The 13,923-nt window shown below is 37.6% G+C and overlaps 1 protein-coding gene across 2 annotated transcripts in view; it reads left to right on the forward strand.

The window, feature by feature from the left end:
* LOC108749411 (sushi, von Willebrand factor type A, EGF and pentraxin domain-containing protein 1) overlaps window positions 1-13,877 on the forward strand; it is a 53,667-nt gene extending 39,790 nt beyond the window's left edge. The window contains exons 18-37 of one of the 2 annotated variants that reach the window (XM_018488094.1): window positions 7-459; window positions 604-824; window positions 937-1,189; window positions 1,745-2,586; window positions 3,127-4,010; window positions 4,584-4,831; window positions 5,189-5,320; window positions 5,414-5,579; window positions 5,682-5,933; window positions 6,056-6,597; window positions 7,038-7,250; window positions 7,605-7,760; window positions 7,857-7,980; window positions 8,293-8,355; window positions 9,645-9,835; window positions 10,016-10,653; window positions 11,026-11,375; window positions 12,040-12,242; window positions 13,145-13,261; window positions 13,567-13,877. In XM_018488094.1, coding sequence (XP_018343596.1) covers window positions 7-459; window positions 604-824; window positions 937-1,189; window positions 1,745-2,586; window positions 3,127-4,010; window positions 4,584-4,831; window positions 5,189-5,320; window positions 5,414-5,579; window positions 5,682-5,933; window positions 6,056-6,597; window positions 7,038-7,250; window positions 7,605-7,760; window positions 7,857-7,980; window positions 8,293-8,355; window positions 9,645-9,835; window positions 10,016-10,653; window positions 11,026-11,375; window positions 12,040-12,242; window positions 13,145-13,261; window positions 13,567-13,598 — 6,080 coding nt within the window. In that variant the 3' untranslated portion in view covers window positions 13,599-13,877. The remainder of the gene's footprint in view (window positions 1-6; window positions 460-603; window positions 825-936; window positions 1,190-1,744; window positions 2,587-3,126; window positions 4,011-4,583; window positions 4,832-5,188; window positions 5,321-5,413; window positions 5,580-5,681; window positions 5,934-6,055; window positions 6,598-7,037; window positions 7,251-7,604; window positions 7,761-7,856; window positions 7,981-8,292; window positions 8,356-9,644; window positions 9,836-10,015; window positions 10,654-11,025; window positions 11,376-12,039; window positions 12,243-13,144; window positions 13,262-13,566) is intronic. The other variant, XM_018488095.1, reaches the window with a different exon arrangement.
* The last annotated feature ends 46 nt before the right edge of the window (window positions 13,878-13,923 follow it).

Consider the following 13,923-nt stretch of genomic DNA (forward strand, 5'->3'; position numbering starts at 1 on the left):
TCTCAGATATAACTCCACCGAAACTGAGCTGTCCCCAGAGCTACGTTATCGAACTGATTGACCGACAAGAGAGTTACCCTATTAATTTCAATGAGACGCGAAAACGCATTAACGCCACGGATGCATCCGGTCCTGTAACGATCACTTTCGTCCCAGAACGTGCAGTGATTCGAATCGGCGATTTTGAAAACGTTACGGTATATGCGACGGACTCCAGCGGCAATAGAGCAGTTTGTCACTTTCAAGTTTCGGTCCAGGCAACGCCCTGCGTTGATTGGGAGCTAAAACCGCCGGCTAATGGTAATCTGAAATGCATTCCCGGAGACCAGGGAATGCAGTGCAGAGCAACCTGTAAGACTGGATATAGATTCACCGACGGATCACCCGTTAAAACATTCGGGTGTGATGTTAGCAAACGATGGACACCTTCGTCGGTGGTACCCGACTGCGTTTCCGAAAGTAAGTTTCTTATTTTGAGATTAACTTTATCTTATTTAGTATTACTACTCTTTATAATTTGTTTATAAATTTATTTAATAATATTACTTTATAATGTGTTTTATACATTTCGTATAATATGTTGCACTTTATTAATATCTGTAGACACGCAACAGGCCGATTATCACGTAACTGCCACCGTAACTTATCGTGCGAACGGCGCCGTTTCTGAACAATCCTGCTTGTCGAACTATCAAAAACTCATGGCTGCACATTACACGAATCTTGACGGTATTTTGACTCAACGTTGCTCAGCCATCAATGTGAATATGAACGTGTCTTTTGTCAGATCGGTGCCTTACCTGATTGAAGACAATGTTCTCGAGGTATATAGACGTCAAGATCTTAATTGTATAAGACTAATGATACAATGTATTTAAATTAGGATTATTATTGATAGGAAATAAGATTAACGTAAATTTTCCACAAATTTTCCAGATGGTTTTCATTTTGGTAGTCGTTCCAGCGCAACGTCAAACGAAATTGTACGATTTTTGTGGCTCCACGTTGAGCCTAATCTTCGATCTAAAGGTCCCTTATGCGAGCGCAGTTATCGAGCCTCTGTTAAACGTTTCTGCGATTGGTAATCAATGCCCTCCTCTCCGTGCTCTCAAATCAACCACTAACAGGGGCTTCACGTGCAGTATTGGCGAAGTATTGAATATGGATACCAACGATGTTCCCCGTTGTTGTAAGACATATTTCGTACTCTTTAATCCCGAAATAGAGGTCATCTGGGGTTTTTATATTATACCTCTGCGAGGAAAAAATGTAAATTGTTGTAAAATGAATATCATTCAGCATATTTTCTTCCTTTTTTGATAATTATTCTTTTTATACGCACTTCCATTTTATAGTAACAATTTATTAGTAACCATTTTATTAATTGTCATAATTTTTTAAAAATGCTGTCTTAATTTTTTTAGAAATATAGTCATAATAAACTACTTAATGTTCTTATTTCATTAATAATAATAATATTCATTTGGTTTCTATTTTTTTTCAAAAACTTTTTTTCAAAAAATTGTGAATAAATTAATATTCTCAAATACTAATAGATCAGAAAACAATCAATAATATTATACGTAATGTTATTATACAATTATAGTGATTTTTAATTGTAATGTAAAAATACCTCGAATGATCATTTACGTAAAACAAATAAGGAGCTACTCCCGACTTGATTTGTATTACTTTCTTCATGAATTCTTAATAAATTGCAAAACAAATCCTTATACATTTTCAGTGCATTGTCCTGCCGGAACTTTCGCCGAAGAGAAACAGAAGCTGTGCACAGCTTGTCCGAAAGGCTTCTATCAGAACAGTGATCGACAAGGTTCCTGTTTGCGCTGTCCATTCGGCATGTATACAAAGGAGGAAGGTTCCAAGAGCATAGACGACTGCATACCGGTTTGTGGTTACGGCACGTACTCACCTACCGGTCTCGTGCCTTGCCTCGAATGTCCCAGGAACAGCTACACCGGTGAGCCGCCAATTGGAGGCTACAAGGATTGTCAGACCTGCCCAGCTGGAACTTTCACCTACCAACCAGCTGCGCCTGGTCGCGATCGTTGCCGCGCCAAGTGCTCGCCGGGCATGTATTCGGATACGGGACTTGCTCCTTGCGCTCAATGTCCCAAGAACTTCTTCCAGCCTCAGCACGGCGCGATCACATGCGTCGAGTGTCCCACAAACATGTATACGGACGGATCTGGTTCAGTCGGCCGCGAGGAGTGCAAGCCTGTCCAGTGCACCGACAGTGTATGTCAGCACGGCGGTCTCTGCGTACCGATGGGACATGGTATACACTGCTATTGTCCAGCCGGTTTCTCTGGAAGACGCTGCGAAATCGATATCGACGAGTGTGCGTCTCAGCCGTGCTATAACGGTGCCACTTGCATAGATCTGCCGCAAGGCTACAGGTGTCAATGCGACAACAACTATTCTGGCATTAATTGCCAAGAAGAGAAATCAGATTGTACAAACGACACATGTCCGGAAAGAGCTATGTGCAAAGATGAGCCTGGAATTAATAATTACACATGTCTCTGCCGATCCGGATATACCGGAGTTGATTGTGACATCACTGTAAGTGCTTCTTCTTTATGATTTCCCCAATAAAAAAAGTTTTCAAAATATTTCAATAATATTTTTAAAAATTTGTCATTTTTAATTTATGAAGACTTTTGAAAAAAATATTTTAAATATTTTCATAGATTTTATAAGTTTCTTTTTTCAAATTTTAGAATGAGAAATTTAGAATATTTTAGAATTCATATACATAAAAAATTCTAAAAAAGACGTTAATTTTTTCAGAATTTCTAAAAAGTGTTCTAATTCAATAATATAACATCAATTAAAAAATCTGAAGAATGCTGAAAAATTACATAAGAATTAAAAAAAAATTTTTTTGTCAGGGTTCTTGTAAGAAATCTAACAAAATTTGATAAAAAATTTTGTATTAACGTGATCAAATCGTATCGCAGCGAACAAACCGATTATTTTTATTTATCGTCATTTTAACGTCAAAGTAAAAGAGTTTATCTGTAAACATTAAATCCTTTATAAACTATTTATATTTAATTTACGTGTGTATCTAATTTTATTTCTTTTCGCACCCTTATACAGATAAATCCTTGTACGGCCAGTGGAAATCCTTGTAACAACGGTGCTACTTGCGTGGCTCTTCAGCAAGGCCGCTACAAATGCGATTGTCTGCCAGGGTGGGAAGGTCAAAGTTGTGAAATCAATACCAACGATTGCGCTGAGAGACCTTGTCTGCTTGGTGCCAACTGCACTGATCAAATCGCTGATTTCTCCTGCGACTGTCCACACGGATTTACTGGCAAACGCTGCCATGAGAAAATCGATCTCTGCTTAGGCAAACCTTGCTTAAATGGAATCTGCGTGGACAAGCTCTTCAGCCACGAGTGCATCTGTCATCCAGGATGGACAGGTGCGGCCTGCGATACGAACATCAACGAGTGCGCATCTAGACCGTGCCGAAACAATGGTCAATGCATCGACCACATCGACGATTATGCTTGCACCTGCGAACCCGGTTACACGGGCAAGCAGTGCCAACACACGATTGATGACTGCGCATCAGATCCTTGTCAGAACGGAGCCACATGCATAGATCAGCTGCAAGGCTTCACCTGCAGATGCAGACCTGGCTTCGTCGGACTGCAGTGCGAAGCGGAACGCGACGAATGTCAGAGCGATCCTTGTAATCCAGTTGGTACTGAACGCTGCATAGATCTCGATAATACCTTCGTCTGCCACTGTCGCGAAGGTTACACCGGATCGTCCTGCGAGATCAATATAGACGACTGCGCGTCAGATCCATGTCTGAATGGCGCAACATGTAGAGACGAAATCGGTGGTTTCAAGTGCATATGTCCGGAGGGATGGAATGGAGTGTACTGTCAAATGGATGTTGGCATGTGTCAGAATCGACCTTGCCAGAACGATGCCACCTGCGTGGATTTGTTCTTGGATTATTTCTGCGTGTAAGTATACTTCTTTACAAAAAAAAAAAACAATTTTTCTACACTCAGAGAAAGAATATAACAACTATAAAGGTGATAACTATTTTACATGTAGAATTAATGTATCGCTGCGCTTAGCGCCATGATCTCCTGATGTACAATTATTGAATAGACTATTTTATATTTATGACAAAACTACATAGTTTATATATTCAACTATATATATTAATTCGACATATAAAAGTTGTATAGTTGTTACTTTTATAGTTGTTGACATTATATTTTTTTTGGCAATGAGTGCAAAATATTTAAAAATTTAACTAGATACACAGATCGGAAAATAATTTTGTAAGACTATCGAAATAATTATGTAGAACGCTTAAACGTTGATGATAATACTGCAAAAAGTTGTATCATTCTAGCAAATTGGTTCGAATGTTCTGCATAATTATTTTGATAATTCAAACAAAATTATTTTCAGATTTGTATTTAGATCAATTTTCAGATACTTTAGCAAAACTGTTCTTTCCAAGTATGATATTTAATGTGAATGATAAATTTGTCGGTTTATACGAATTTTTTTTCAATCAACAGTTGTCCGTCTGGCACCGACGGCAAGCAATGCGAAACGGCACCAGAACGCTGTATCGGAAATCCATGCATGCACCATGGCCGCTGTCAAGATTTCGGTTCCGGCTTAAATTGTACTTGCTCTAATGATTACACCGGAATTGGCTGTCAATACGAATACGATGCCTGCCAAGCTGGCGCTTGCAAAAATGGGGCTACTTGTATCGATGAAGGTCCCGGATATACCTGCATATGCCCTCCAGGATATACTGGTATAATTTCTTAATATATGTATCCACAATCAAAGAAAGTTATGATAGTGGCTATAACTACCGATATGACAACTATATAAGTTTTATATCGAAAATTAATGTATATAGTTTCAATAATTATAAAATAATTAAGTTTATTCACACACACACATACACACACACACGCGCGCGCGCGCGCGCACACACACACACACACACACACAAAATGAATTCTACATATAAAACTATAGTTGTTTCTTTTATAGTTGTTACTATTATATATATGTATTTTTTTTTAGAGCACATATCGTTTACGATTTATCTAATCAAACGTATTTATTATTTTTAAAAAATTAATGCTTCAATTATCTGCATTAGGTCAAACTTGCGAAGAAGATATAATTGATTGCAAAGAGAATTCTTGTCCACCATCGGCAACTTGTATCGATCTCACAGGCAAATTCTTCTGCCAATGTCCATTCAACTTAACTAGTGACGATTGCAGAAAATGTATGTTTTTCAGACTTTTTATTATTAAAATATTATATATTAGAGAAAAAGAATTCATTTCCATCGTTTAATTTTTACTTAAAATTTGTATAGCTATCCAAGTGGATTACGACTTGTACTTCAGCGATCAAGGACGGAGCAGCGCTTCGCAAGTCATTCCATTCTACACTAACTCCGCGAAAAGCCTGACTGTTGCTATGTGGGTACAGTTTACGCAGAGAGACGAAGGTGGAAATTTCTTCACTCTTTATAGTGTCAGGTATATGTTTATTTACACTTTTGTTTCGTTTGAAACTTATTATACTTATTGTTAGTGTAAAGCTCAATAACTCATATACGAATACATATATATTTTCTTCAGCTCGGCACATGTTCCAACGAACCGAAGACTTATGATCCAGGCACAAAGTAATGGTGTCCACGTATCTCTCTTCCATGACTTGCAAGACGTCTACCTACCATTCAGAGAATACGCGACCATAAACGATGGACAATGGCACCATATTGCTGTTGTGTGGAACGGCGAGAATGGCGGAGAACTTATTTTAATCACAGAAGGCCTCATTGCTAGCAAGACCGAAGGTTACGGTAGCGGCAGATCACTCCCAGCATAGTAAGTGCCCTTTCAAAAGGAACATAAAAAATTATGAAGCATTTTTTTCAGTGTTCCTCTGATAATTCCTTTTCATCATATTAGAAAATAAATATATTTATTGAACATTAAATTCTCTACAGCGCATGGACAGTATTGGGAAAACCACAAAGCGAGAATATAAAAAGTTACACGGAATTAGGCTTCCAAGGCCATCTGACCAAGGTACAAGTCTGGGGTCGTGCGTTGCACGTGACAAATGAGATTCAAAAGCAAGTTCGCGACTGCCGTACGGAACCAGTTCTCTACCAAGGACTAGTGTTGACGTGGGCGGGATACGACGAAACCGTGGGTGGTGTCGAGAGAGTCGTACCGTCGCATTGCGGGCAGCGTATATGTCCGCTCGGTTATGGTGGCAACAAATGTCAACAGCTCGAGGTCGACAAGATTCCGCCCGAAGTGAGGGGTTGTCCAGGCGATCTTTGGGTAATCGCCCAGAATGGATCGTCGATCGTCACTTGGGACGAGCCACACTTCACCGACAACATCGGCGTCGTAAGAGTCCAGGAGAAGAACGGACATCGATCCGGGCAGACTCTGATGTGGGGCACTTATGACATTAGCTACGTGGCTTACGATCAGGCTGGAAACTCGGCTACTTGCAACTTTAAAGTTTACGTGTTGTGTAAGTAAAGTTTCCTCACACTGAGAAAAAAGTTCCAGTTAATACCAACTAAGAGTAACATAACTGCATCAATGTTATAATTTTGCACTCAACAAAAATGTTACATATGGTATTGTATAAAGTTATATTGTTGAATACAAAATTAACATTGATATTATGTTATTTTTAATTTGTTTCGACCAGAGGGTTTAGTACTTATGTGACTGCATGGTAAAATAATTATGGTACGAACTCTATTTTTATAATTATTACTACTGAAATATGTTAGTGATAATAATTATATTTGTAGTTCTATCAAATAAATATCAGCTAATATTTGTCTAATAAACGCTAAAATATCTCTCCAGAAAATGATATTTTTTTGTGGAAATGATATTTCTTTGTTGCACGCGCGCGCGCGCGGAAATTTGCAAAATTTATACAAACTCTTCTCGTTGCAGCCGACTTTTGCCCGACACTGAAAGATCCTGTCGGTGGCACGCAACAATGCAAAGACTGGGGTTCGGGAGGTCAATTCAAGGTCTGCGAGATTTCCTGTAACTCCGGACTTCGGTTCTCACAGGAAGTCCCTAAATTTTACACGTGCGGTGCAGAAGGCTTCTGGAGACCTACCAGTGATCCCAGTCTACCTTTGATATATCCAGCTTGTACAAGTAAGCATCGTACATTTCATTAATTTTCTTTTACAACAATCTTATTCCTTAATATATACATGATACGTCATTCGATCCTGCGCATTTTTCTTCTTTGAAATATCAGAAGTGTCTGGCTATAAACAATGATTTCTATCTTTTTTTATTTTTTAAACAATTTTAAGAATACTTTATAAAGATGATAAAGTACATGTAAAAACTACTCAATGATTTTTGTATACTTGTAAAAGTGATGAAAATTAATCTAGCTAGGACACGAACGATCTATTGAGTGTAGTAAAGGATTGGAAAATATTGTAAATTATGTGTACTAAGGTTTACTTTCTGCATAGCTTAACGTATACTTTGTTTCAGGCGCTACGTCAGCCCAAAGAGTCTTCAGGATTAGAATTAATTTCCCTACATCAGTGCTCTGCAACGAGGCCGGCCAAGGTGTACTCAAACAGAAGGTTCGAAATGCCGTAAACTCTTTGAACAGAGACTGGAACTTCTGTTCGTATTCTTATGAAGGTAATACGCAATTTACAAACGGATTATCTTTTACAATTGCATATTTCCTGCATTAACCTAATTTCTTACACTTTTATTTATTTTGTTTTTTCCCAGGAACTCGCGAATGCAAGGATCTTCATATTGACGTACAATGCGATCATCGCACACGCACAACGAGAGAAACGAGCGAAGAAGACGGTGGAACATATGTCATTTCCGCTGTCGTACCCGCGGAACCGTAAGTGTGCTTAAATTATAATCTTGTAATTAATTTCCAAACAGACAATGTCTTGGAAAATGTTGCCATTCAAACATTTGCAGGTGCGAGTCGCAATTTTATAAACACACCAACTCGCCAATCACTCTAAATGCATTTTCCTCTTATTTAAAATAATTTTATCTGTGCAAACCATGGCTTGCTTCTGTATATCAATGTCGATCACTTAATTGTTAGATACTGCATCAGTATCTATTTTATTGACCGCGCTGCGCATTTCGCTTACAGTGAATTTTCGTACTGAGTATTTTTGTTACTTGTGTTGCATCATAGAACGAGAAAGGGTCGCCAAGGCAGTGACACTTATGAGGTGGAGATCTCGTTCCCGGCGATAAAGTAAGGACAGCTCGATTCAAGTCAGCGAGATTCAATTCATTTACATCGGTCTTACCCGCCATTCGTCATCATTTCTAATACGTTACCATTCATACATCGCGTGCAATATAAACTTATAATAATTACCAGGGTTAATCACGTGTTAATCAGCGGGTTAATCAGCGTTCCCTTATCCCACGATAATAGTGCATAACTCTCAGATTTATACAATAAGCATTAAAAAGTCATCGAACAAATCATACTAACGACTAATCCTACAGCGAGAAAAGTATCAGATTAAGCCTTATAGAACTGTATGAAAGTAAAAGCTGCACGTTCTTACTAACTGATCACGACTGATCACCATACATATAGGTGGGACGTCATCATAGGGAGCTGCAACAGGTGTCCACATATTTTTCGATAGTGATAACAATGTAACAAAATCAAGATCAAACCAAGCTGTTAGATCGCTTAGCATTCTCTTTATTTTATTACTACTGACGCACAAAATCGAAAACTCAAGCAGTGAAATAGATTTCACGAAAATTATATGATTATCCTGATGAAAATTTTTCTTAGGCATCTTTATATAATTTTTCACAGTTTTTATATAAATTCTGAATTTTTCCGAAATTTACATATAATTTTAAAACTTTTTAGAAAATTTCTCTCAAATTTTTGTAAATAAATTGGAACACTTCAAAAGTGCTGAAAGTCTTCACATTTTCTAAAATTTTTTATATAAATTTTGAAGCTTCTAAAACCTTTAAGATTTCTCATTCTTTAATTTCCAAAAACTTATAAAATCTGGAAAAGTTTAAAATATTCTTTTTTAGAAATCTTTGTAAATTTAGAATGTGTGACAAATTCTTAAAAATGTTACGAGATATTATGAGAATGTTTTTCACTAGGGTAGGATTTAAAAAATGACATTCGACTAATTAATTCATGCCATTTTGTTAAGTTCTCTTAAACGCACGCTTGCTTAACAATGATCCAACAGCTTCGGTTTACAAATATATAACAATTCCAATATACATTTGACAACATACGTGATCAATGTGATAGTGAATAAATACAGAAATTTGCGTGTATTAATAAAAGTGCTAAGGGTATGAGTGCGGTTTAACCTACGATACACGAGTCTACTGACGGAGGATCCTGGTCTAAAGACAAGACTGCCCTAATTACACTCACTTCAAGATAACGGCTGTACATACTTGCGCAAATCCTTCCATGCTTGTTGCTACCGCAAGTTCCAATCAATTTACAAAACAACAATAAATAATTTCATTTATGTTTCACAGCGATCCGATCCTGAACGCTAACTCAAACGAGCGCTCTACTGTACAAATGCTGCTCGAAAGATTGATTCTTGAAGAGGACCAATTCGATGTCCATGACATTCTGCCTAATACCGTGCCAGATCCTGCATCTCTCATTCTGGAATCCGACTATGCCTGTCCCATTGGTCAAGTTGTTATGGCACCAGATTGTGGTAAGACTAAAATACTATGTATTTTATGAAAATTATTATTAAATATAATTTTTAAAACAATTATAACTGTAAAAGGTTAATTTCGAAAATATCGCTGCTTTTTTGCACGATAAACTGTCAATAAATGCATTTGAGAGAAACTCGGTTATCTCGATTTCATTATCAACAATTCTTTTACAGTACCATGTGCAGTGGGAACATTCTATGATGAAGAAACGCAACAATGCGTGTCCTGTCCCATGGGTACTTACCAGAACGAGTCCGGGCAATTAAAATGCAATTCCTGTCCGATAATCGCCGGTCGTCCCAGTGTGACCGTGGGTCCTGGAGCGCGTAGCGCAGCGGACTGCAAGGAGCGTTGTTCTGCCGGCAAATACTATGACGATTTGGGAGGTCTCTGTCGTAGCTGCGGTCATGGATTTTATCAACCAAACGAGGGCAGCTTCTCTTGCCAACTGTGCGGCCTTGGAAAGACCACGAGAACCGCCGAGGCGGTGTCGAGGGAGGAATGCCGGGACGAGTGCGGATCTGGACAACAGTTAGCCGTCGAAGGAAAATGCGAACCTTGCCCACGTGGCACGTACCGAACTCAAGGGGTACAGGCATCCTGCCAGGCTTGTCCACTCGGCAGAACAACCCCAAATATGGGATCAGCGGCGATCGAAGAATGCTCGCTTCCGGTCTGTGAACCTGGAACTTTCCTCAACGGCACCCTCAACGAGTGTGTGGAATGTAAGAAGGGAACTTATCAATCGGAACCGCAGCAAACCTTCTGTATCCCGTGCCCGCCGAATACCAGCACCAAAGGATCTGCTGCTGTAAGTTTTATTCTAAATTATTAATAAATTTATATGGGAAAAATGATTTTATTAAAAAATTGAAATTTTTGCTAGATACAGATGAGAAAATAATTTTGTTGGGCCATCAAAATAATTTTGTTATTCAAATTGATTGCTAAAATAATAAAATTCTTGTGTGCAGCACTGTTTATATTATTTTTTAATTTCCAATATAATTATTTTTATTTGAGCCAATATAATTATAATTATTTTTCACTTGATTGTCTATATATATATAATAATTTCATAAATGTAATTTTTTAAGTGAATTTTGACAAATTTACTTAATGTAAAACTATTTATCAATGTATAAGAAACTAAGATAGAATGCCGAATGACGTTTGTTAACAGACAAACAAAGCAGATTGCACGAATCCTTGCGAAACTAGCGGCGAGGAAATGCATTGCGATGCGAATGCCTACTGCTTACTCATACCTGAGACTAGCGATTTCAAATGCGAATGTAAGCCCGGATATAACGGCACCGGAACTGTATGCACGGACGTGTGTCTGGGCTACTGCGACAATGAGGGCGTCTGCCTGAAAGATTCTCGCGGGCAACCTTCGTGCAGATGCAGCGGCAGCTTCACAGGCAAACATTGCATGGAGAAATCCGAGTTCTTCTATATCACCGGTGGCATAGCGGGAGGTGTTATCCTGATCATTCTCGTGGTGCTGCTCGTCTGGATGATATGCGTTAGGTTGGTAAAGAAATTTGATTAATCTATACATGAAATAATGGTCACATCTACGATATCAGAAGACTTCTCTTTCATTCGAGTATCTTAAAAAATTTTTTAGTAGTTTTTTTAGATAATAAATAGGATAAAATAGGACTTTCAAATTTTTATAAAATAATGGACAGTGCAAAAGAGAAGTGTAGGAGTCAGCGCGGTACTTCGTGTGCGCAAAAACGTTATTAAAAAAAAAAAAACTGTTCAATTATTCGTCTCATTTGCAATACATATTCGCTTGTATGCGTTTTGACTTACTTTTACGTCATTATCAACAAAGAGATGAAAACTGTAATTTATGACAAAGCATTTGTGCGAGTGGGCAGTAATCTTGAAACAACTATCAGTCAAATCATTAAAAATTCGGATCTATCAAAGTTGACTGGATAGAAAAATCGAAAAATTTCCACATTATAGCAAATTAATGCAACTCATACAACAGAAACAAATATAAAATATAAATAATAAATAAAGAATATAAAATATAATCAAAATGTAAAATTTTATAAAAAATAACAGTCATTACTTTAAAACTGTTCGCTACTCGGCAAGAGTAAAAATCCACTATTATTTAAGTAAATTATAAATTCGTATTTTATCGGTGACAAGATATATTTTTTCTTTCCTACAGAGCATCTAAGAAGAAAGAGCCGAAGAAGATGCTTACTCCGGCAACCGATCAAAATGGCTCTCAAGTAAATTTCTATTATGGTGCGCCAACACCGTACGCCGAGTCGATAGCGCCGTCACATCACAGCACGTATGCTCATTATTACGATGACGAGGAGGATGGCTGGGAGATGCCTAATTTCTACAACGAAACTTACATGAAAGGTAAGCGAATAACTTCTATAACGAAAATGATAAAAGATGAACACTCTGAGAAAAATGTAGTAGTGATAACTATAAAAATGGCAACTGTACCTACAAGTTTTATGTGTAGAATTAGTGTACATACACACACACACACACACACACACACACACACACACACACACACACACACACACACACACACACAGAGAGAGAGAGTAAAATAAAATTGTAAAAATTTTTCTAAAATCTTTCATATCATTTTTCAGAATTTTTTAGATTTTGTCTAATTTTATAACTCTTTCTCTCTCTTTCTCTCTTTTTAGAAAGTTTCGCAAATTTTTAAATTCAAATTAGAATTTTTTAGAAAGTGTCTATTCTAGAATTTACCTGACATTTTTTAAACATTTTTCGATTTTTCTAGAATTCTTCATAATTTTTCATTACGTGAACTGTGTGAAACATTTTAAGATTTCTCATTCCATAACTTGTAAAGAAAACTCTTATAAAATTTGAAAGTTTAAAGAAATCCTTATAAATTTCAAATACGACGAATTTTTAAAAATAATATAAGACAATATGAGAATTTTTTCATCGGAGAACCAATGTAGATACGTAGTTTTAATAAGCCATAGAATAGTTTAATCAACTGTGTATATTAATTTTACATATAGAAAATTTGTATAATTTTCATCTTCATGATTATTATATCTTTTTTTTTTGGATGTGGTATGAAATATTTCAAACACCTATATAAAGATTAAAATTTAAATTTCAATAATGCCAATGTGACCGAATTATTTATTGCCACGACAAACACGAGATGAATACATAAATAAATAATCTGCAACGAGCCTTTACACATAACTCATATTACAATGTCGAGAATGCTCATTAATTCTTTTTTCTTTTTTCTTACACAGAGAGCTTGCACAACGGAGGCAAGATGAACAGTCTTGCCCGATCGAATGCCAGTATTTACGGCACGAAAGATGATCTTTACGACAGACTGAAGCGTCACGCGTATACCGGTAAAAAAGGTACAATCCCGCAACTACCCTCGTAATCATATTAATCAACGTCGGCTCATCATACGTGCAGCCATCCGAAAATTACTGCCAACAGGATCGGATGCAACAAAGTCACGCGCACGACCGGCTACTTATTTATTAATTAATTTAAGCCTGTGCATTACTCCCTTCGTCTATTTACTATCATTAGAACACGTAACAAATTTCCGCTCCACTTGATTTAACAGCAGATTGGAAAACATCAGCGCGCTATCTCAGAAACGTCTCCGAGCGTGCGGCGCAGCAAATAACATTACGAAATATCCATTTTGCAGATAAGAGCGACAGCGACAGCGAAGGCCAGTGACCGGGTAGAACAATGACTTTCACGCCAACGTAGAATACGAAAAAGCGGGAGATATCAGTGTAATCAGACGGAGCGACGACAATATCTCATCCTTCGAGCGACGTCGTCGTCGTTGCTCCCCGACCGATCGACGGATCTTATTATTTATTACATTACCATTCTGTACGACGTCGCGCGAGATCCGCGATTATTCTGATCGCATTACCGGAATATGAAGAGAGAGAGAGAGAGAGAGAGAGAGAGAGGCAGGGAGGGAGGGAGAGAGAAAGAAAGAAAGAAAGAAAAAGAACGAAAGAGATCCGATAGAAAGCGCGAGATCTCGCGT

This window comes from Trachymyrmex septentrionalis, unplaced genomic scaffold (assembly GCF_001594115.1).
Source record: "Trachymyrmex septentrionalis isolate Tsep2-gDNA-1 unplaced genomic scaffold, Tsep1.0 scaffold29, whole genome shotgun sequence".
Classification (NCBI taxonomy): domain Eukaryota; kingdom Metazoa; phylum Arthropoda; class Insecta; order Hymenoptera; family Formicidae; genus Trachymyrmex; species Trachymyrmex septentrionalis.